This window comes from Prosopis cineraria, unplaced genomic scaffold, assembly GCF_029017545.1.
Source record: "Prosopis cineraria cultivar Desert tree isolate PC_DT_omini unplaced genomic scaffold, ASM2901754v1 PC13, whole genome shotgun sequence".
Classification (NCBI taxonomy): domain Eukaryota; kingdom Viridiplantae; phylum Streptophyta; class Magnoliopsida; order Fabales; family Fabaceae; genus Prosopis; species Prosopis cineraria.
Genome location: NW_026555344.1, coordinates 8,897,163 through 8,922,375, shown reverse-complemented (window position 1 = coordinate 8,922,375; position 25,213 = coordinate 8,897,163). Strand labels below are relative to the sequence as shown.

General features: G+C 30.2%; 2 protein-coding genes, 1 long non-coding RNA gene and 1 pseudogene across 3 annotated transcripts; 2 read left to right on the top strand and 2 right to left on the bottom strand.

The window, feature by feature from the left end:
* Positions 1-2,375: 2,375 nt before the first annotated feature.
* Positions 2,376-5,635, bottom strand: LOC129291397 (uncharacterized). The gene is made up of 3 exons (XR_008588674.1): positions 4,346-5,635; positions 3,517-3,713; positions 2,376-2,659 (listed from the first exon to the last, which is right to left on the bottom strand). It is a non-coding gene; the product is annotated as an uncharacterized LOC129291397 (long non-coding RNA).
* LOC129289862 (uncharacterized) lies at positions 5,636-10,333 on the bottom strand. Its single transcript, XM_054926625.1, has 4 exons — positions 10,270-10,333; positions 9,997-10,163; positions 8,113-8,325; positions 5,636-5,935 (listed from the first exon to the last, which is right to left on the bottom strand). Exons 1-4 carry the CDS (start codon positions 10,331-10,333, stop codon positions 5,636-5,638), a joined length of 744 nt encoding a protein of 247 aa, XP_054782600.1.
* Positions 10,334-13,562: 3,229 nt separating this feature from the next.
* Positions 13,563-15,989, top strand: LOC129291601 (protein SRG1-like). The gene is made up of 4 exons (XM_054929058.1): positions 13,563-13,964; positions 14,162-14,409; positions 14,508-14,832; positions 15,516-15,989. Exons 1-4 carry the CDS (start codon positions 13,710-13,712, stop codon positions 15,750-15,752), a joined length of 1,065 nt encoding a protein of 354 aa, XP_054785033.1. The 5' UTR covers positions 13,563-13,709; the 3' UTR covers positions 15,753-15,989.
* Positions 15,990-22,109: 6,120 nt separating this feature from the next.
* Positions 22,110-24,630, top strand: LOC129289861 (glycerol kinase-like; annotated as a pseudogene).
* Positions 24,631-25,213: the final 583 nt, after the last annotated feature.

Here is a 25,213-nt window from a genome sequence, read left to right as displayed (position 1 = left end):
TAGCTTTGCTACTTGCTTTTTCTTTTTATTATTAATTTTTGCATACCTTATTTGACCATTAATTTTAGTTATTATTTTTTTTGTTGAACAAATATTATAATTATTTAAATGGAAATTATTTTTTTAAAAAAATTAGTCACATGAGTAATATTAAAAGAACAAAGTTTTAATACATTCTATTCCATTGATTTTATAATAACTCCCAAATAATAGTCATGTAAAACTGTTTCTTTTTATCATAAAACTCCTAAACAATGAAAAATTTTATTCTATTCCACTCCATTCTATTAATAATCATTTCTTTTCATTCAATCATAAACCCCTAAATGCACTCTTAAAACTAATATTAAATATATGATTTAAGATTATTTTTAAAAAAATTAAAAAAAATTTAGCAAGTCATTTCTACCACTTGTTGAGAATAAAAAGCAATCGTTTAGAAATTGAATGAGAGGACAAATGAATGAAGATTGATAGGACTCATAAACTTGAGTATGAGATTTTGAGTTAATAATTAAGCTTAATTTTTTCCGATATAAGACTTTTCTTATTGACATAAGTACACTCACAATTAACAACCCAACAATCTCTCTCTTTCAATTGTGAGTCTACAAATTTTTCATGTCAAAAAATGGTCCAAACACTAACATAACTGCCATTGCAACTTAGACTAGCCTAATTTATAGGTTTCAAATGATTTGACACACACAAGTCTTACATATTACACATTACACTAGGCTTCAATTAGAAGCAAGAACAACCTAAATTGTTCAAGAAAGGTCAAAGATTATCCCACACTCTACATTGGAATTATTTTCAACTAGGAATGAGGGCATTTCATGTGGCCAATGGAGTGTAAAATTTGCTGCTATATCAGGGGCGGAGCCAGGATTTAAGTATAAGAGGAGTCAAAATTAAAAAAAATATATATACTATAAAGTTTTTATAAATTTTAGGAGGGTCAAAAGTATGTAACACCTATATAATATAAAGAAAGTTTTTTAAAATTGGGGGGGCCGCAGCCCTTGCTGGTCCCCTTCTCTTCACCACTGCTTGTTATGAAGTAAAGTACAAGTGTCATGGTGTGAATTTATCTTCTTGTTTATATGTTGGGAATTGGTTTCCTTGTTGTTCATCCTTGTTGATCTGAATGGTCTAGATTTATAGTATTATTACATATTATATTTATTAAAATAAAAATTATAAATAATTTTAATAATTTTTTATTTTTAATATGGTCTAAATTTAATTTAGAAGGTTCAATTTAATATTAAAAATTTTATAATTAATGTATATTGATTATTCAAGTGTACTTTGCATAGTCCAAATTAACACTTGATTAAATTTAGACTGTATAGAGTACATTTGAATAGTCAATATATAATAATTATAAAAAATTTAATATTGAATTGAACCCTCCAAATTAGATCTAGATCAAATTAAAAATAAAAAATATTAAAATTATTTTATAATTTTTATAAATTTTTATTTTAATAAATATAAAAAAAATATAAGAATACTTTTAATTTGGACCATTTAAATTAAAATTCAGACCATGCAAATTAAAATCTAGATGGTCTAAATTGCATCACAGGATGAGCACCATGTGATGAGCAGGGAAACTGATCCCCTATATGTTGATGGTCTATGTGCCTAAGTCCTCTATTTTACTCCCTTCAATCCTTAATAAAAGGTAATATTTAAAAAAAATCCTTTATAAGGTAAATATTTTTTTTTGCAAGTATATGCACATTGATTGTATTGTCTGTTTTGTTACATAATTATTAATGCTAATTGAATTTTGAAAAGTACTCCCTCCTATCTTAATTTTCTGCTTCAAAATTGGAGCAAGATTATTTTGAACAAGTCTTAGGTTTGTCTTACTAGTTAGCATTTAATTTTAGTTTCAAGCTTTGGTTACCTTGTAATTTCCAAAAAAACAAAAAAGATGAGAGAAGTTGAGAGTAACAACCCCTAGCCATGATATACCGCCTTAAACTACTTGATTTTTGTGTGCATCTAAGTCCATCAAACTTTGATTGATATAAGGATAACTCTTCTAAATTTTAAATTATATATAGATAATTAATGTATAAAATTAATTATACAAGGTTATCTGAATAAATATAATAGACGAAGGAGTTCATTATAAAGTTTTAAATGTTAAAAAGATATATACGTATATGGTCTAAAGTTTAAGGAAATAGTGTATAATTTAACCTTTTTGATAAAATAACAACCAAATTATCTGATCAAATAATGAAGTCATCATATGACAAGATATTAATTAATCAATTATAATTAATGCTACATTGCTTGTTACCAAATATAATTAATAGCACATATGATTAAGAAACTAGATAGATACATGCGGATGCATAGAATAGGAGAATTTGTCATTTCCAACTAAAAAGTTATGAAGCAATTTTAGAGAACATAATTACAAACATCAAAGAGATCAATGGGGTATCTAATCTTTTGAGTCCAATATGGAATGTGCATATAATTAAGGAGTAGCAAAGAATTTTCTCAAGCGTCTTGTCCCACAATGATTGAAGCCTTGAATGTCTACTTTGAGCTCATAGTGTCGCCAACACTTGATGGGAACTTCCAAACAACATCTTGCCCTCGTCCTCTCCAATTTCTCACCATATTCAAACTGCAATATTTTCAAATTCGTTTCAATATATGCTTTTTTATATGGCTATAAAATGATAAGAGTTAAAGAATATTTGTTTTTCAACTATTTGCTTAGAAATGTTTGATTTTCTGAACTTATATGTGATTTAATTTCTACCTTCAACTTTAGAAAATAGTACATTGACACCTTGCTATTAAAAAAATTAATTTTCAAATGTAGTTGACTCAAAAATTGAAAAAAAGAACTAAAAAATTATAGAAAAAACCCAGAACTAAAAAAATTATAGAAAAAACCCACAAAATTACATATAAGTACCCTATATGAACATTAGTATCAATCAAGTCTCCTTCAATTGATTTTAACTTTCTTATATGATACTTATTTGTAATTTTATTTTGATTTTCTGAACTTATGTGGTTTAATTTCTACCTTCAAATTTAGAAAATAGTACATTGACACCTTGCTATTAAAAAAATTAATTTTCAAATGTAGTTGACTCAAAAATTGAAAAAAAGAACTCAAAAAATTATAGAAAAAACCCACAAAATTACATATAAGTACGCGATATGAACATGTAGTATCATCAAGTCTCCTTCAATTGATTTTAACTTTCTTATATGATACTTATTTGTAATTTTATTAGTCATTTTCTATAACTTTTAGGTCAATTAATAGTCAAAATTATGTTTTTTATATGATAGAGTGCCTAGTACAATGTTGAAGAAGAAAATTATAACATTTAAGTTTAGCAAACCAAACGCTCTTGAACAAATTAGTAAGGGACAAAAATGCAATTAAATTCAAAATAGAAAACCTTGTTCCTATTGCAGACATCAATTGTTACTTTTGATAAATGAAAGTTCAATAAAACGTACCTTCAAGGTTTTAATTCTGTCCATGTAATCAGTGAGCGTCAATTGCAAGGGTTTAGGCGCCAACCAAAGCAAACTCTCCACCAATTTCACTGCTGTTTGACCTTTGGATTATTCATCATTTGTAATTTCATATATTTTAGATTGTGTAGTGGACATGGATTATTTTCCAGCAAAAACTTCTTTGGAAAGATCATATCCTAAAAATAAAACCCCACAAAAAAAAGTGACATAAGATTTCACATACTAATAATGAAAAGCATATGAATTAAGGAGATTTTTTTTCCCTCTCAAAAGAGTATATAAAATCAACTTCTAAACAAACAAATGTCAAACAAATAATTAAGACAAACTTGTGTGTTCTTTATTTCAAAGACTGAAAACCACATTTTTTTAAGCCAATGTTTGTATGGATGGATTTGAATTTAAATTTAAGTTTAAAATCTACATGTTTAGAATCTTTTGTTTGGATAGTATAAAAATTTAAAAAAGTAAAAAAGAGATGAACTGAGATTCAAAGTAAAAATGTTTGAAAGTGATGGGTTTATCTTTATTTTTCAATGGGTGAGAGCTAAAAACATAAAAATGAGATGAGTGGAAAAACTAATAGAGGCACTAATAATGAAATTGTAAAGAAAAGAGTGTTAGGTGTAATTTCTAATAACTAAAATCTAAAGAAAATTTGAAATTATAAAGAAATTATAATCATTACTAAAACATGAATTTGGATTTTTCTATTAATTCTTAAAAACACAACAGAATTATCCTAAGAGATCATCTTATGATGATTATATATAGTTTCCATATGTGAAAAGAGAAAATAAGGGCATACCTGTGCTTTGCAGCGATTGATAGAGAGGTCTTTGATGTGTTGAAAGCAAGAGAAATTGCTTCATGTTGCCAAACCATGAGAGTGGATCTATGTTGCCTTCTGGCATTAATGTAATCTCAGTTCTGAATTTGGTTGATGATAAGATTTGGATTGGATAAACTTGAAGGTTTCCTTGATAGGCAAATTTGAGCAGGTTTGGAACATCAACAATTACCTCTTTTAAATTGAAACACTTGGCCAAACACAAGCACGCAAGCCTGTTATTTTCAAACCCAATCTTCTCTAAGGAATTGCATTCACTAATCGTCCACTCTTCAGACAATCCAAGTTTGATATTGTACTCTCTCAACCATTCATCTGTTATGGTTGCTCCTTTCAATGTCAAGTGTGTTAGAGCCACACATGCTGAGATATTCAGTGTACAGTTTGGTCTTTGTTGAGACTCATAAATAAAATGCTCAAGATTGATAGCAGAGAGGAATAATTCTCCAATTTATCATCACTATCACACTTATCGACAGCTGTCTAATGTTGGGGTTTTCGATTCTCAGGTTCTCAGGCAAGTCACAGAACGTAATGAACAAATACTCTGTGGCTAGTTCCGTCAAGAAATTCTCTGACAACTTGGTGTTAAGTAGAATCACATTTTCACGGATTCACAAGCTGAAAGGTTAATTGATATCTCATCATATGGCTCAAGTTCATTGACTTTAATGCCTTGAAAAATGAAAGTTGATATTTTCTTTCCCTTCAGTTCAACTCCTTCCAACCCTATACAACCGCATATTTCAACTTTTTCCAATGACTGGGATGAAATAGTTAAAGTTTTTAATCCTTGGCAATGGAAGATTTCAAGACTTTCCAATTTAGGGCATAGGATAATAGGATCAGCAATCGGAATTCTTAAACCAGAAAGACTTAGATAGGTCAGAACTCTGATGAAAATAGAGGAAGAATTGAGTCATGACTCACATCGATCAAGTAATTATTTTCTGCAGACAAGGTAAGGCCAGGCATGGTGAGGAGTATATGAAGAAGAACAATCTCTCGACAATGATTCTCTACTGCAAAGTCCAACAACGAATCAAGCACAGTTTGGTAAAATAAAAGTTATCATGATCCGACGTGGCCTTCTTCCTGTAATAATGAAGACATAAATTTTTTAGAGACTTGTTGATGTGAGGTCTGCGAAGCTGGAGGGTTTTGCGTATGAAAGAGAAGAAGTTGTAATCGTCTTCGTCTTCGTCTTCGTCTTCGTCTCCATCGTCTTCCCCTTCGTCTTCATCTTCTTCATTTCGTCCTCGTCCTCGTCTCTTCGTCTTCACTTTCATCTTCGTCGTCGTCGTCTTCACTTTCGTCTTCGTCTTCTTCTTCTTCTTCATCTCGTACGAAGGATCTGTTGTCAAAGTGAAGAACAGGATTGGAAAGCCACAAAGAATAGAAGGCTTTGGATGAAACGCCAAGTCTAAATGCATCCTTGCAAGGGAGATAATTCATGATAGAGTGGATAAGATCTTGCGGAAGATCTTCAAAGTTAGTATTGATTTTGGTTGGTGCCTCCATCTCCTTCTCAATGTGGTTGGTGTGATCCTAGCGAATAAAAATATCATCAATATTATTAGTACCAACTTTTAAGCGTTTAAATATAAGACAACAACATAATAGCTGTTGTGAAAATGTGAACTATAAGAGACTGAAATCAGAGACAGACCCAGAGTGACAAAGGCGGGGCAAAATTTTAAATAAGGTGAAATATGGGTCACCAGAATAATTTTAGCAATTTTCACAAAGAAAAATTACATAATTTTCTACGGGAGATGAAATGAAAGGAATAACCTCTAGCCTAATATTCGTTTACTAGGGTATCAAATGCAGGGTACATACATAGCCTCTAGGCTCCCAACCCTACACATAATTACAATTTCATAAATAAAAGAATTATTTTACAATATGTTTTAAAAGAATTATTATATGAGTAGATAAACTTTTTTCAATATTATTCCTCCTTAATTGTGTGAATTAATGATGATTTTAGTTTCAGAAAAAGAACTAAAAAGCCTAAGCAACCTAGATCTCTTTCTAAGAAGAAGGATAATGATGATGATCATGGTCTTAAACAATATGCAAGACCTTCAAATCTTCTCACAGAGGTGAGCACTCTCTTTAAATTCTTTAAAGAATTTAGCCATAAACATCTTCTCCCTTTAGAGAAGGGACAATTCGTTATTCCAACTCTTCCACCTGCCTTGTATTGCCAAGTTGTTGTAATTTCCAGTTACACTTTATTATGATTATCAATTTTAATGAAGATCAAAAGTTCAAAAATCGAACATTTTCTTACAAGTCTGTTTAAGTATGTTAACTATAATTACTAAAGAACCACAAAATTGGTTAATTTGTTCTATAATTTGGCCCCCGGAAAGACTATATAGAAAGGAGAACAAACCAACGCAAAATGTAAACGACTTGAAAATCAACGCAAAATTGGTTAATTTTAAATTTGAAAAAAAAGGTAAATAAAAAACTCATCGGTCCTACAGAATTCCTGGAAAAAAATCAAGAACATGTTCAATACTTTAATTATGATCTTCATCCTAAAAATCTTTGATCGTGACAAATTTGCTCATTAAAAAAAAAATAGGACATACCTGCAACAATATTTGCTCTGTTTGTAGAAACTCTACGCCCATTTTGATTTTTGAATGATGAATGAGTAGCGATAAGAAGTTGGAGAAAATTGATATAGCTCTTGTTGAAGAATATTATATCTCCGTTGAGAGATTATTTATAGCCATAGGCACACAAATATTTGATTTCGACACGGATTTTGATCGAGAATCTTTTATCTTAAAATTAAAATAAATTGTTATTGGACCATTTGAATATCTAAATTTAAATTTAGAACTTTAAAATATGATAATATCAATATTTAGAATTTTTTAATAAGAATATATTTTATTTTAGATTTTGCATTGATTAAAATAAAAAATATAAGAATAAACCAAATCAAAACTACACCATCTACTTTTAATTTGATGGATCGAGAGCAAAACCACTCAATCTATTTTAATTATCTGGCAGACCTGTTTGTTTTAACATTTTTTTCATAAAAAAATTACTTATTTTTGAAAAAATTTATTTTGTGAGATTTTATAATTATTTTTTAAAATGTTAAAAATAATCAGAATTTTAAAAAAAAAAAAAGTAGATTTCTGCGAACATGGATGACAAAATAATTAATGGTAGCCATGTAAATTAATAAAAAGAAGTATAATTGTTTATATAGAAAAAACATAATAAAAAAATTTTAAAAACAAAAGAATAAAATGAATCATAAAAGACTAGATTAATAAAAATTAAATTGATTTGAGAGTTAGTTTGTTCTTATTTATCAACAGTCAATGCTAAATTATCAAAATATTTTAAACATATTAGATTAATTTAAGAGTAAATTTATGTTTTAAAAACTTAAGAAACTAACACAATAATTCAAGAAAACATAACAGACCAAACGATGAAAATTGAGTTTTAGAGATTAAATCAATAACTGAAGCAAATTCGAGAGACTAAAAATTTCTTTATCCTATTTTAAATCTACACACTTAATCATTAGACTACAATCATTTTAGTTTTCTCTCCTCTTAAAAGGTAATATTAAAAAAGTATCATTAATAAAATCTTATTTTTGTTGAATTGCCATATATTTTGGGACAATAAAATATTTCAAAAGTTGTTTTGGGACGGAGGTGGTACATTTTTTTACTTACAGGGTCATGGAATGTGGCTGGAGGTGGAAGTTGAAATTCAGGTGAAGAACTTGTGTGGGCAGTGGACGTGGTAGGATTATATGACATGCCACGGTCACTCTTCCTCTCCAGACTGACCCTGTCCGTTAATGTCTTGTCATTCTCCTTCATCAAAGTCTCATGTTTCCTTTTATTATTCACCTTATTGCGTTGACGTTTCGCCATTTTCCTGACCTGCGAAGCATAACACAAAGATGATGAAAATAAATATAACAGAATTGAATTTTTGTATAGTAGCTTCTTGCATGAGCAACTCTTAGTTGTTCTGTTTTGAATGTAGAAAACATTAAAATAAGGAATTCCCTATAACAGGATGCTGATACAAGCTTAAACTAGAAGACAGCAAGGGGTTTTATTTTGCACACAGATAAAACAAGACTCCAAAATATCAAGATTGCCACGAAGAGAGTCCCACTAATTCAGAAATTGAAGCACTGCCTCTCTCAAAGTAGTTCAGTATACATTGCACTTTATTTTTTATCTTTCTGGTAAAAATATTGCACATGATAGTTTTCATGACCATTGCAGTAGAGAGAATCTTGACTAGGCATGATAGTTCATTTATGTTCTGCAAAGTATGATTCAATGACCAAAATAACCCATAGGGAAAATTACTAAGAGATCTCAAGGAATTTAATTTCCAAAAAGTCCATAAAATGTAAAATTAAGTGTGAAGTCTCATAGGTTTCCATTGTAAATAAGTTTTGGAGCGCACCGAAACTTATTTACAATTAAGACTCGTGGGATTTGAGTGTTATTTTTGCATTTCATGAGACTTTTTAAAAATTAAATTTTTTATGTGGTGCCTCTTAGTGATTTTCCCTTTAAAATATTGCAGTTAATTTGCATGCAATTTCTCCTCCACTAGCTTCCATGGGAGCTCCTAATTGTAGCGTAAGAAAGACCAAAGCTAATGTCATTTTTCTCAATTCCTATTAGAAAAAAGGAAAACTAAATAACATTATTTTAATTTTTAAACCCCAATGCATACCACCTGTATTTATGAATCATTTAGAGAACTAGACAGCAGAAAGGACAATGTCAGAAGTTAATTATTAAATCTAAAAATGCTTTCAACCTGATCAGAAACAGCAGGGAAGGAAGAAAACTGATAAAAGCCAATAAGAATTTGTAAAAAGACTATGATCATGGAAACAGAAAACCAGCTGACTTTTGTCTCTGTGGTTCATTGCTTGAAGGTGAACCATTTGGGCACAAGTTCAAATGCTGATGGTAGACCCCACAAAAAAAAAAAAAACGGAAACAGAAAAACTCATTACATAATAGTATGAGATCTAAAATATGAGAATAGATATCACACGGAAATATTTAACCAAAACTATATGTTAAAGGAAGTTAATCTCTGAATAGATATCATACGGAAATATTTAACCAAAACTGTATGTTAAAGGAAGTTAATCTGTCCGCATGCCATAAGTAGGAATTTCAACCACTGAAAAAAGGATTTGAAACCATGCTTGACCCAGTCACTTCACCTATATTAGTGTTCCATGAATTTTTTGTTTAATATGGTAAATGATGAATCAACTATTTGAATTTCATTTGTTTAAAAAGAAAATACTCATTTTTCGCTAGTGCGCTATCGCGTTCAAACGTTATATAAGGAAAAGAATTTGACAACGGAAGTGTTGCATGCACCAAGTGGAAAGTGACATCAATCGAATGAACAAGTTGACGAATGTGAATGAATTCGTGCATATAGCCCTAAAGCGTTCCTATCAGGAAAGCTAAACAACTGAAACGCAGAACATGAAAGCTCGTTTAAAAAGGAAGCGAAGTACGAAACTCCATGTGCCACAACCACCATGATCAAAAAATACCTACGAGTATCGAAGTGGATGGACAGAGAGACACAGAGCAAAGGACAACGCTTCTCCAGCAAGAAGAAGCCTGCACATGCAAGGACTCTAAACCGGCGAAGAGCGAAGGGAAATGGAAGGCGAAAGATGGGAAAATAGGGCTGACATGGAGAGGGCAAATCGAAGCAGAAACTTCTCACATTACACTAAAAACTTGCTGATAAGTAAAAATATAGACGAAACCTGGTGGAAAAATCGCTGGTTGAAGCTTCGATCGAGTAGAGAAATGACAGACGACCTTCGATTTCGAACAGAGCAAAGAGGTTTGGGAACACGGTTTTCATCGGAAGGTTGAAGGGCATTTTAGTATTAAAATATGTTTTATTCCTCTTATTTAACAGTTTTTAACTTTTATCTACCCATTTTATTTTAAATTTTAGATTTTAGAGAAAACATGAATCTTAATTTTTTTTAGAAAAATTTTTATTTTTTTATTTTTAAAATTTTTTATATATCAAATGAATCTTAAAAGAAATAAAAAATATAATTGAGGTTATGAGACAAAAGGTTAATGTATAAATCTATCCCAAATGTTTTTCAAAAGGCGCAATTAGTATTTTTTTATTTTAAAAAGCACAATGTCACCATAATGTTTTTAAATACAACACAATTTTATCTTAAACCAACAAATCCAAATGTTTTGACCTTGTTTGAATATTTATTTATCTTGTTAGAGTGCCGCATTGATGCCACTTATGAAATTTTTTTCCCCTTATTATCATAGGTATCTTCATTCTTCTCTCCCTTATCCTTCTTCATCATTCTTCTTTGAGGACGGGAGACTTTGCATCAATCCCAAATCTCATGCACCTTTATTCAATCAAGTGAAAATCAACCAAAATCTCACGCTTCTTCATCATTTTGCCTCCATCTTCAACAAATCCACAATTTAGAAAAATCAAAGTTAATTAACCAGATGAATCCTCTATTCCCATTCCATGACTTCATTCTAACAAATTGAAAGCATTTTGTCACAAGAATGCCAAAGCTCCATCAAAATTTTCTTTTTAGAATTACACACAATATACCCTTAAACAAACCAGAATTGGTTTTTAACACTCCATTTCAATAACACAATTGCATATAAGTACACCAACAAACTAACCAGAACTAATTTCTTCAATAATTTCATGGCCAAACATCATCATTCACAAGAAAAATTATAGCCCTAAAATATAGCTATCCACAAACTAAGATTGAAGATAGAGAAGGTAAGGGGAAGATTGAAGACGCAAGGGCTGCGAGAAGAGTGGAACAAGAAGTTGTAGAGGGACACACAACCGCAAGGGAACCTCGATGATGGGCTAGGGGGAAGATGCAAACTCTCCAAGCTTTGGCTAGGGAAGATTGAACATGAAATCACGAAGGTCATTATCGCTATTGACAATGCATGAGAGAGAGAAAGAGAGAGAGAGAGCCTCTTCCAAAACCCATGACCCTTTGAGCTCCATTAAAGCTCGCACCAGTGATTGAGGGGATGATGATAGCTTGAGGGAAGACAAGAACTTGAGAAGCCATGGGCAAGTTGTTCGAATATGAGGCAAGTCAAGAACTCAAGAAATCATGAAATTTTGTTCGCACCAACAATTGAAGGATGCAAACGCTTTCTACAAGATGATTTACAAAGATGTGGTCCAAAATTTTGTTTGAATCTGAGCTTTACGTCAATACTAATCTTACTATCCTAAGCCTCTACACTTGCCTTATCTAACTCAAAAAATAAAAATCAAATGAAATATTAAAAGGAGAATGTAAGGATGACAGGACATGTATTATATTTTTTTAATTCAACAATACATGACATATGGCATATAACAGTCAACTTGACTGTCAAAACTTAAATCTATTTGTATAGGGTAAAATTATACCGTTTTAAAAAACGTTAGGGCAATATTGCATCTTTAAAAATAAAAAGATGCCAATTGCGCCTCCTTAAAAAAGTTTAGGGTAAATTTATACTTTAACCCGAAGACAAAAGTGTTTATTTTAAGTAATTTCATATTTCTATATGTGATATTATAAAAAAAGGTCAAAGGTAGATTTTTACTCTCAAAGCATTTTTCAAAATACCCTAATTAATTAATAATTAAAGCATAGCACTTTTACTCTTTCTTTTAAATTTCTTAATGATTAATGTTGGAGTTCCAATTAATATTTCTAACAATTAATATTGAAAATTTGACAGTAACGATAAAAATACTTCATTTTAATTACTTTAAAAGTAAAGTTACTCCATCAAATAGTCCAGCATGCTGGACGTCCCTTAAAGAATATTAATAGCAAAAATGAACATTTATTCTTTAAAAAAATCTAGCATAACATATTCGTTGGAAGCCATAAACAGTTTAATTTATTTTTCAAATTTCATTACTATAATGTAAGGGATTTACGCTAACCATTTCAAAACATTCAATCATCTAATAATTAAAATATTGAGATAAAAATCTTATTACTACCTTCCTTTCAAGTATTTCATCTGAAGGTTGGAGGGCATTTTAGTCCTAATTTATAATTTCGTTCATGCAGAGTAATTATTACTACCTCCCTTCCTATTTATAAAAATAATAAGTTATAGTTAAACATTTAAATTAAGTAGAAATATGTTCGATGGTCATACTATTTAAAATGACAGTTTTCGTCTATCTTAAATTTAGATTAGAAAATGAAAAATTAACAATTATTTTCTATTTACAAAAGAAATTTTTTATTTTTATACTTTATTTCATTTCTAATATCAAATGAATCTCAAAATAAATAAACATATAATTTACATCATAGGACAAACATAATTCTTTTAAATAATTTTTTTTATGGGTCAAAAAAATTATATTTCTATATATATATGATATAAAAATATGCCACATGGTTATAAAGTCATAAATAATACAATTGACTTTTTAAATTTCATGTGATATTAGGATGACACTAATTATTTTTTATAGGGACAATTTCAAATATCTGGCGCACATCCTAACTCGAGAAACTCTCACTCCCGTGTCATTGCTAAGGGTGAAATTTTCAAGTTTGACATTCGTAAGGTCATGTGGTGCCACCGTGGCACCTAGTTAGCCATTACTTAATACTCTCTTCATCTTAATTTATAATATATTTTTTTAAAAAAATACACGTATTAATAAATTTTATTAAATATATTTTATAATTTTATTTTTTAAAAATAAAAATATAAATTTTTAGAAATGCTCTTCATTTATTATTTTATTTATAAAAAAATTAAAAAATATATATATGAAAAGAACAATATTAAAAAATATTATTAATGAAATTTTATTTTTGTAAAATAGTCTTATATTTTGGTATTTTGGGACATAAAATTTTTTTAAAATTTTTTTATAATTTGGGGGAGGCTGTTTGAAATCTTAAGATAAAAATATCATAACGGCATTGGTGAAAAGATAATGAAAATGACACCCACTCGCTGAACTTTCCAGGCACGTGACTCTCTCTTGGACAAACGTCCATGAAATAGGATTCCTTGTGATATTTGTTCAATCATACAGCTTAAAACCAGAGATAAGTCCAGATTTAAGAAAAGCTTCTCGCCATGCTCACAACTTAATTAGCATCATCAACATAACACATAACAGAAAATCAATATAGCTGAAGAAGAAGAAGGCAGCGTATTAGACACGGTACAGAGACCAAGGTATTGCTGTTAATATGGCACAAACTTCTATAGTTCCAGCAGATATCTTGCTAGCGAGGCGTGTCCAAGAAATGGTCCTCAACGGTGAAGAACCACCACCACCTTATATTTGTAGAGACGATGGTCCAACACAAGTTGTGTCTTCAACTTTATGTTCAATACCAATCATTGACTTTGGCCTCCTCTCATCACCAGCACCAGATATTGCTCAACAAAAACAAGAATTGGACAAGCTTCGATTAGCACTCTCTTCTTGGGGCTGCTTTCAGGTTTCTCCCTCTCTATTTATATTCCATACCCACCTCTTCTATATTTCCATTTCATGACTATACAGTAAGATTTAACAGTCAGATCAGTCGTTCCAGTTCTGTAGCAAGCATGTTTCTGGTTTTAATAGTGATAATATATCTTCTTCACCATTTAACTTCTTGTTGACTTTTCTTTTTTTTTTTTCATGGAATTTCAGGCAGTGAATCATGGGATATCGGTTTCCTTTTTGAATGAGGTTCGCCAAGTTGGGAGGGATTTTTTTCAGCAGCCGATGGAGGAAAAGAACAAAGTTTGTAAAGGGGTTGAAGAATTTGATGGGTATGGCGCAGACCCAGTTCCTGAAGAAGGACAGTCTCTAGACTGGTCTGATCGCTTGTTTCTTTATCTATACCCACAAGATACAAGGAAGTACACATTCTGGCCAACAAACCCACCATCATTCAGGTATATTACTTCATTTTTTCCTTGTTAATCATGGACACAAGTATTAATATTTGTGTTTTGAGACTGAGACTAGGACTGATTGATTCACTCTTGCGCAGGGGTGTTTTGGAAGAATATGGTAGAAAGATAATGGAGGTGACAGATCTGGTTTCCAGAGGAATGGCAAGGTCACTGAACTTGGAAGAGAAGTGCTTTGTGAATCAGATTGGTGAGGAAGCAACATTACAAGCAAGGTTCAATTACTATTCTAGGTGTGAGTGGCCAGATCTTGTTCTTGGCCTTAAGCCTCACGCAGATTCAACTGCTTTTACCATCATCCTGCAAGATGATGTTGAAGGCCTCCAAATCCACCAAGATGGCAAATGGTTCACTGTTCCGACAATCCAAAACGCCCTTTTAGTTCTCGTGGGTGATCTCATGGAGGTATTATAGTCTCATCTTGAAATGCCATGTGATCATTATTGGCTTCAATCAAAGACTTATCAATAACTCACTTGATATATAGTTCTTATGGTTGAGTAATCACTTGCAAATAGCTATGCTGAACAGCTGAAGAGTTGAGAGAGAGAGAGAGGGAGGGAGGGAGGGAGTGTGTGTCAAGGAGCCTTCCTTAAACTTCTTTTCGTTTTTCAAGTGTGTCTCAAAATTGACTTCCCACACTACTTTTTTTTTTTTTTTACAGAGTTATTTGACTGAACCAGATTCAAGTATTATCAGGCTTAATTGCGAATAAATCTCTTGAAAGCATTTTTTATATTTACATAGACTTCAACTTAAAACCTCATGCTTAAAAAGTCATAAGCCCTTTTACTAGAACCAACACTTATTGGTACACTACTCTTTTTCCCGAGCAAGAGTAACCGTTCCCTCCTTTTCTCCCCTCAAAAAGGAAAAATAGTATTATGAAACCCATACTTGCATTTATTTGCAAGAAATGGCCAACTCATCATAATGAGCTTCGGCTTAAACTAATCTATCAAAGGTGAATTTCTTATGAAACCCAACATACGCAATGCTGCATATTTCTATTGGGAATTAAGTATTAAATATTTGTCATCCTGTGATATATGCGTTTATTTATAGGTGGTTTGTATGTAATGGTGCAGATGATGAGTAATGGGGTGTTCAAGAGTCCAGTTCATAGGGTATTAACCAACTCAGAGAGGGACAGGTTATCAGTTGCCATGTTCTATCAACCTGCACTAAGCCGAGAGATCGGACCAGAAGAAGGTTTGGTGAGTGAAGAACAGCCCAGGTTGTTCAAAAAGGTCAAAGATTATCCAACTATACATTGGGATTTTTATCAACGAGGAATGAGGGCACTTCATGTCGCCAGAGTTTGAATGGATCTGCACCCATATTACACTATGCAACTGTGTGATATTCTTGTGCTATCAATCGTGAGAGTGTGAGTTTATCTTCTTGCCTATATGTTGATATGATAGCCTGCGTGCCTAAGTCCTATATTTTATTTGCCTTTGGTAGCATGGCTTTCTTTTGTATATGTGTCCATCAAATGCCCCAGAATCTCTGTATATAACACTTTCATCAAATATCTATCCTTTGTGTCCTACTTAAAAGAGAGGTCCATTTCAATTATTTGAGGTCTTGAAGAGCAATTATATTTTTCCTAAAACACAGTAATAAAAAAGTAAGAAAAGGTGGTGGTTATGAATTTAAATATGAAGTACACATGTAAAACAATAGGGAAAAGGATATCTCAGGTCCGCATAGTAGTATTACACTGCTTTGCTCCTGATCCCTACAGTTTTTTTCTTTAAAACACACTGCTCATAATTTACACTATTAGAGGCGTTTATCCCTAGAAATATGAGAAACAGTTTAAGAACCATGACGTGCACAAACGATGTTAAAATTTTATATGTAGATAACCATTGTAACAAGTGGCACAACACGCTAGATCAAAATTGAAACCCATGCTGATAGAGCAACTAAGAAGCCTCACCAAAAGCTAAACCTTGAAGGATCTACTCATTGTTAATATAGGACCTCAAAAAGTTCTACTCACTTTCTTCTTCCAAACATCTCGCCATCCTTGAGTCCATTGATATTGCGATGCTTTGATATGTGCATTCAATTCTTAGAAAAATGATCTATATAATGTGCATAATCACCTCCACAAGATCAGAAAGTCCATTGAAATATGACAATAAATTGGGGAAAAAAAAAAGTTCTAGACTTATAGTTCAAAGAAGAATTCAATGATCTCTCTCGATCTCTGCCCTATCTACAGTTTACTTGCTCTTCCGCAGAAGAATTTGATGATCTCCCTTCTCTGTCGCAAACTCTTACACCAAGCAGCTTTCTTTTTTCGATCTATACAGCCAGACTACGCTTGGCAACACCTCAATGTGTTTACTTAATGTACGTGGCAGTGTATGTCCATATGTGTTCTTAGTCAAATCTTATTCAGCAACACACCATCCCCCATCAACTTAAACTAATGGCATGCGAAAGATTTACAGATGGAAGGACCAACGCTAATAACTGAGCAAATCATGAGGACCTAATAAAAAGAAGAAAAAAATTACAAGGACCTGATTCAAAATTTGGTGAAACTACAAGAATTAAGACATTAATTTTCCCCAAAAAAATATAAGAAAATAGCAAGGAAGGACTACTGGAGGAAATTTATATCAATTAAAAATTAGTTATTGTTAAAATTTAAATGAAAAAAGCTCAAATAAATTGTTGTTAATTTAGAATAAGTTGTTAAAACCTGAATTGATAATTGTTGATAAAAGACTAACTCGAATCGACAAATATCCATTCGAGTTTTGATAATAAATAGTCTTTGATTTATAATTTCTTTCAGCAGTCCTTGATTGATATTTTTTCAAAAAATATAAGCATATAATGAAATCATGAGCAATACATTCAATATATAATGTAAAAAATATAATTTCTTTTTGTTATTTATGAGATAATGCAACTTTAGCAGCTTACATTTGAGAAAATTATTGATTTGATGCCTCAAATTTACTTTTCATCATTTCAATCCTTAACAGTTTACTTCTTCCAATCTTTATTATAAAATACTTTCAACTGTTTCACACATTTTAAAAAAATTAATTTTTTATATCATAAAAAAGTGAAATGTACATTCATTTTTACACTTGATTTTAAATAATAATACAACTATACTAAATAACTTCATGCTAATTAAGAAGAGGTAAAATTAAAAAAAATGATTTAATTATTGTAAGGTGTCCTATGTTTAAGACTAAAAACTATTATTAAAAGATGTCTTATAAATAAGATTGGAGGAATTAGTTCTTAAGTTTATAATAGAAATTAACGTTGTTAATTACATGACATTGCTAATAGGATGATGATATGGATTGGAAAATGAGGGAAGCAAAATTGGTGTCTTGGATAAAGCCAAAAGGCTATGTAGGTTGAAAAAAACCACAAATTAAATTAGCAATTATAAAATTATAAAGTCAACAACGTCCTAGTAGAGTTAAGATTAGGAGATTTGACTTACTCCCTCCATCTCTATATATAAAATATTTTTAATTGAATCATACAAATTAATAAAACTTGGTTATATAATTAAAAATACAGCAACATTTCAGTTTTACCTCTAATTATTGTAAATAAAAAATGAATCTTTTTTTAAAGTAAATTAATGACAGTACTTATCTTTTTCTCTTTCTAATTTAATAAGATTATAATAGTCTATTCATTAAAAATATGCTAATAACCTCTTATATTTAGGGATAAAAAAATTCTAAAAGTCTTCTTATATATAAGGATGAAGAGAGTATATGTGTTAACTAAATTATGTGTATATTCCATGTCAACAATGTAATTTACACATCAACTTTTTCAAGAGCTAATATAAGTTGCAAAATTTAAAAGATTAACATAATAACTTGAAACAAATATTAAGAATTAAAATGATAAAAATTAAATTTGACCCCCAAAACAATAATTCTTCAAGTAAAAGTTGCACTACTACAGAAATAAAATTTAGTAGCATGCATTTTATAGTAATAAAAAATGAAATGTCACTAACATTAAAGTCCAAGCAGAGAGATGGTATTTTTTATTTTAAATGACATCGCTTATAAATTATTTTTCTACTTACAATTTTAGTAAATAATAAGAGGTGGCATTTCAAGAGGGGCAAATACCACCTATCTTTTTTTTTCAATAAATTAATATCTTTGTCACAATCAAAAGCAGAAAGGTGGTGTTTTTAATTGAAAACACCACCTCTCTACTCTATTATTGATTTTAACATTTTATTTTATGATATTAAATAATTATTTTATTATATTTTATTTTAATTAGTAATTTTAATTAGTATATCTATTATTTATAAGGAAATAAAGAGAGGTGACGTTTCCAAACTTGAAAATGCCATCTCTCTTCCTTTTTTTAACATTTTATTATAAGATAAATTATTATTTTATGATAATTTATTTAATTAATATTAATTATTAATATGTATTATTATCTAATAATTAGAAAGTAAAGAGGTGGCATTTCTTCAACTTGAAAATGCCATCTCTCTGCCTTGTTATTAATTTAATATTTTATTTTATCAGACTAAATAATTATTTATTATAATTTGTTAAAGAAATAATTAAATAGAATATCACATCATTTAATAAATAAAATAAGAGAGGTTATGTTTGCTGTGCTTGAAATGTCATTATCTATACTCTCTTACTGATTTAAAAATTATTTTATCATATTAAAAATCATTACATTATAATTTACTTATTAAGGATTTATAACTAATATATAAAAATATTTAAAAAAAATTGAAGAGAGATGGCATTTCCAAAATGCCACCTCTCTTCCTTTTTCACTATTTTATTGTAAGATAAAATATTATTTTTTAAATTTATTTAATTATATTAATTACTAATATGTATTATTATCTAATAATTAGAAAGTAGAGAGAAGTATTTCTTCAACTTGAAAATGCCCTCTCTATTCTTGTTATTGATTTATTATTTTATTCTATCAGATTAAATAACTATTTATTTTAATTTGTTAAATAAATAATTTTAAATAGTATATCATATCATTAATAAATAAAATAAGAAAGACCATGTTTGTTGTGCTTAAAAATGTCATTTTCTATACCCTCTTACTAATTTTAAATTTTTTATCATATTAAAAAATTATTACATTATAATTTATTTATTAAGTATTTATAACTATATATATGAAATATTTAAAAAATATTGAAGAGAGGTGGTGTTTTCAAACTTGGAAATGCCACATTGCCACCTTTCTTCCTTTTTCAATATTTTATTGTAAGATAAAATATTATTTATTATAATTTATTTAATTAATATTAATTATTAATATGTATTATTATCTAATAACTTAAAAGTAGAGAGGTGACGTTTTTTAGCTTGGAAATGCCACATCTCTACCTTGTTATTAATTTATTATTTTATTCTATCAGATTAAATAATTATTTATTATAATTTGTTAATATAAATAATTTTAAATAGTATATCATATCATTTCATAAAATAAAATAAGAGGGGCTACATTTGTTATGCTTGAAAATGCCATTCTTGATATTCTCTTACTGATTTTAAATTTTTTTATCATATTAAATAATTATTTCATTATAATTTATTTATTAAGTATTTATAATTAATATATAATAATATTTAAAAAATAATTCAAGAGAGTTGGCACTTCCAAACTTAAAAATACCACCTCTCTTTCTTTTTCATTATTTTATTTTCAATATTTATAAGTATAAAATATTATTTATTTAATTTTAAATGTTAAAAAAAATTTAAATGAGAGAGGTGGCATTTCTATGTGATGGAAATGCACCTCTCTCTTCAAAATTATTTTTTTATCAATGAGTTTAATTTTTAAAAAATTAAAGAGGTAGTGTCTCTTCTACTACTGTGAGCTTTAATTATTTTAAAAATTATGAATAGTTTTTAACTCTTATTTAAATTTTTAAATTCTAATTTTTTTATCTTAGTTGTTTTCTTCGCCAGTCGCTCGCTTTTCTTTTTTATAATTTACGAGTTATCTATTCTCTAATTACTAAGGTGCTCTCGTCGTCTTCTCTAACTAAAAATTGCTTGTATGTATATCAATAACAAGTTTCTTTTTTCATTTTTATTACCTCTTATCTACCTATCCATATACATACATACATACATACATACATACATACATACACATACATATATATCATATATATATATATATATACATGGATCTTTATAGTTTTTTAGTTGTTTATCTTCAATTGACAATTTTTCTTTTCATTATTGAAGGGTTTGTTTTTTAATTTGCTATATTTGTTGATGAAATAATTCTCTAGATATAAATCTTTATTCAAATCTGGGGGACAAACAGTGAGATCTTAATCTTTGTGCTTCAATGATAAATGATTTACTTTGTCAAGTTTTAAAGCTTTTAAAAAAATAATGATAATAATCTTTATTAATCATTGAGGAAGAAACTTGTTAAACATTAGTCATAATTTTTTTCTGATTTTATTTTTATTTATTTTTGTTGTAAATATTATTTTTTACAACTATATTACAAAAGCTGCTGATAAACCTTATTATATTTCTTACTAATATTTAATTTATATTTTTTCTTTATCTTTAATTTTTTATGACCTTGCTAAGTTTATTGCAGTTTTATATAATATGAAATTGATTATTTATTTTTATTTATTATATAAATTAACTATGTATTTACTAAAAAAATATGTATTGAATTGATATATATATATATATATATATATGAATTGATATATATATATATATTATTAAAAAGTGGTATTTTTTTAATTTTAAAAAAAATAAAAGAAGATAGCTGACGTTTCTTATGCAGGAAACGCCACTTATTTCCTTTTATTTTTTAAAAAACTAAGTAGAAAGGTAGTGTTTAGTGTTTTCTATAAAAAAATGCCACTTCTCTTTTTTTTTTTATTTTTTAAAAAGTAAGTAGAGAGGTGATGTTTCCTGCCCGATTTCATTTATTTTTGAATAGTAAGTAAAGAGGTGGCGTTTTTTCTTTTCAGAATCCACCGTTGTTGCTAATTCTTGTAATATTTTATTAATTAATAAAATATCACTTAAAATTAAAGATAATATTAAATTTTATATATTTTATAAATATTATGAAATTAAAATTTCAAATATCATTAAAGCTCATTTATGTAGTAACGTTGCATTAGACTTTCTCCCGTCCATGCAATTTTGTAACGTCCAAACCTTCTTTATCTACTAATCAATGCATAGACTTGAATTTCCATAACAAAATTTTCCTGCTAGCAAATGTGAAATGTATATATCAGCATGACCATTTAGAGAGCTCGAAGAAAAGAAAAGCAATCAAAATTCAATTTATCTCCTTCTTGTGCTCTCCGCCCTCTACTACTTTTCTCTCTTCGTTTATACGGATTAGATTCTAAGGTTACCGATTACCCAAATTGCAGCTTCAGCCTAATTTCACCAAAATCGTTTTCACATGTATCATATCATCGTGTGACCAAAAAAAAAAAAAGAAAAGAAAAATCCTTTTTTGTACGCTACGTCCAAACCTTCTTTATCTACTAATCAATGCATAGACTTGAATTTCCATACCAATTTTCCTGCTAGCAAATGTGAAATGTTATATCAGCATGACCATTTAGAGAGCTCGAAGAAAAGAAAAGCAATCAAAAAATGGCAGACAAGGAAGTGTTCATTGCTTCACTTGACCAGGAAATACCAGCACCAGGTTCATGATCTACGATCGCTCGGCTCATGTTGTCGGATCGCACCAGGTCGAGTTCACTCAGTTTTACCCAAAAGCAGGGTAAGTAGTTAATTAAGTATGGTTGCTTCTGTATCAGATTCTCTCTCTTCCATTTTTTGTTTTTGCTTGCAGGATATCAATATTGGGCTTGTGCTGATTGAAAGCTTAAATATTAGGATTCATCTATGACACACATAGCAAGAATATTATATACAAATGTGGGTGATGTAGATTGTCTGTCTGTTGTATAAATTATTTAGTCTGACTTGTCTTTTTTTCTTTTTTTCATGTTTCACGATGTCAAATTTCAAATAAATACGCAACTTTCCTCTTCTTGATTTCGAATTTTTTGTGGCAGTTCATTATTTTCATTCTCAGAATGGTTGGGTCTTATTATTTTCGAATAGAAAATTGGAACAGGAATTGCCTGGTGGTAGAATCCACTTTGTGGAGACTTGCGGTTTGCCCATAAGTACATACTTCAGTGCCACTAAGCTCTTATGGTTCAATGGAGAATGTGGATGCGGTCAAGGAGGCTATAAGAAAGGCGATGCTCTGTTTGTGGAACAGTAGACACTTGGTTGATATGGAACTTAACAGGTGGGGTGAAGGGTGGGTTGCATCTCACTGATGTTTCAAATGCTTCAAGGACGATGCTCATGAATCTCAAAACCCTTGACTGGGATGAGCCCACTTTGAAAACCCTTTCAATTCCAACAGAAATCCTCCCCAAAATTGTTTAGTAACTCTGAAATCATAGGAAAAGTCCTCTACCGGATGGCCAATCGCTGGTATCCCGATTTCTGGATGTCTAGGAGATCAACACGCTGCAATGCTTGGACAAGCTTGCTGTATTGGTGAGGCTAAATGTACTTATGGCACAGGTGCTTTCATACTCAAAAATACTGGCCCAAATATAGTTCGGTCAAAGCATGGTCTTCTTACCACCTTAGCCTTCAAGCTTGGTCCTAAAGCTCCAACAAATTATGCTCTAGAAGGATCAATAGCAATTGCTGGAGCTGCAGTGCAATGGCTCAGAGAACAGTCTTGGAATGATTAAAAGTGCTAACGATATAGAGGAATTAGCATCGTTGGTTGACTCCACAGGGGCTTTATTTCGTTCCAGCTTTTAATGGCCTGTTTGCTCCGTGGTGGCGTGATGATGCTCGTGGGGTTTGTATTGGGATTACGAGGTTTACAACCAAGGCTCACATTGCTCGAGCTGTGCTTGAGAGCATGTGTTTCCAAGTGAAAGATGTCTTAGATTCAATGACAGGATTCAAGTGAGGAAAAAATACAGGAGGTTTTGCTCAGAGCCGATGTGGGGCAGCTGTTACAATCTTTTGATGCAGACTCAGGTTTGGACTGTTTCCATTTCATCTGTTCTAAAGTTCTCTCTTTTAACTGATTTTAAATAAACATCTCCAGATATAGGCCTTTTATCTAATTTATCTTTGGCCTTAAAAGCTATATAATTCAGGTTTTAATGCTTCTTTACCGTTGACATATTTATTTCCAGTTTCAGGAAACTTTGTCTTTCACATGACAAATTATCTCTATGCCCCACTAGTGGATGTCTAGCACCAAAATAAATAAAAGGAAATAAATTCTTGAGAGAAATCCTATCATTTAATGGAATGGTATACGCTTTTATGTCAATTATAGCGTTTTAGAGGTTAGGTTTATCCAAGATAATTCTAAAATTTAAGGTGATGAACACCAATGAAGATGGCAATGAATTATTACAAGATAATATCATTATGCGCACTGTATTTCATACCCCCTACAAATTCTAAAGCTTTCACATAACATCTTTTCAACTTTGTTAGCTTAACTTTATCCCTCGCATCTTTTCTATAGTAGCTTTCAATTATACATCACACATGAGCATGCGAATGCGATGTTTAATATCTCAGAATCTTACATGTTGAAGTATACAAGTTTTTTCTATGTGATGGCTGCTTTTGCATTTGCCATGTAATTATTTGACCGTTTCAGTAAGCAATAGCATTTCATGGAGTAATTACAGATGTGTAAAAAATGAGCTTAATAGCGAACATCCTAATATTTTTGTAAATACTGCATCAATGGTGTACAGGCAGACTTGTTGGGGAGTGCAGTGGTTAGACCGCTGACATAGAGACAACAGCACTAGGTGCAGCGTATGCTGCTGGGTTAGCTGTTGTGTTTGGACAGAAGATGAGATTTTTTCTTCAGGTGAGAAGCGGAAGAGTTCTACTATTTTCATGCCCAAATTAGATGAAGAACTGAGGAAGAAGAAGGCAGTCTTGGTAATAAAGCAGTTTCTAGAACTTTTGATTTGGCTGATCTGTATTGATGATTTTATATTTTATTCCAACCATATAGTCCCTTTCTTGAAGCTGATTTTCTTTTTCTTTTTCTTTAGCACCCTATTACCCTCACAAAGTCAATAAACAGTTCTATATATGTTTTATCCAAGGATTTTTTTTTTTTTTTCCAATGATAGCTAGAACACTAGTGCAGCTACCAATTTATTAATTATAGGCACCTTCAATTATTTTTCATTGTTACTATATATATTTCCAAATAAACTCTCCCAAGCATAAGGCAATAAGAAAATCATATTTTACGAAGTCTTGTCAATACTCATTTACCATGAGTTTTAAACATATTGTGAAAATTTATATGAAATTTTCTACCAGATTACTCTGTTTATAAGTTATAAATAATGCAATTTGCTAGTCAAATTCTGTGTGCAATGCTAAGAACCCATCATTTCTATTAACAAGTTAGATAAGGATGTCCATTGACTGCAAAACTAGAAATATTTTTAACGACCGCCAGATGATCACCGATTCACACGTTCATGAACAAGAAGATAAGAAGCACAATGGGGTCAATCAACCAAGTTCAAAATGTCCCTTTAACCAAAAGAGAATCACTTCACACTGGTAAAGAGAGAGTGCCTGTTTGGTTATACCACGAGAATCAATTATATGTACGGAAATATGTATAGTAACAATGAAAAAAAATTAAAGGTGCCTATAAC

Excerpts from the sequence above, each read along its gene's own strand:
- LOC129291601 (XM_054929058.1), top strand. The coding sequence starts at position 13,710 with ATGGCACAAACTTCTATAGTTCCAGCAGATATCTTGCTAGCGAGGCGT. Across the intron at positions 14,410-14,507 it reads ACAAACCCACCATCATTCAG|GGGTGTTTTGGAAGAATATG; the intron begins GTATATTACTTC and ends ACTCTTGCGCAG. Across the intron at positions 14,833-15,515 it reads TCGTGGGTGATCTCATGGAG|ATGATGAGTAATGGGGTGTT; the intron begins GTATTATAGTCT and ends GTAATGGTGCAG.
- LOC129289862 (XM_054926625.1), bottom strand. The coding sequence starts at position 10,333 with ATGCCCTTCAACCTTCCGATGAAAACCGTGTTCCCAAACCTCTTTGCT. Across the intron at positions 10,164-10,269 it reads TGCTCTGTTCGAAATCGAAG|TTTCTGCTTCGATTTGCCCT; the intron begins GTCGTCTGTCAT and ends TAATGTGAGAAG. Across the intron at positions 5,936-8,112 it reads CAGCCACATTCCATGACCCT|GATCACACCAACCACATTGA; the intron begins GTAAGTAAAAAA and ends TTTATTCGCTAG.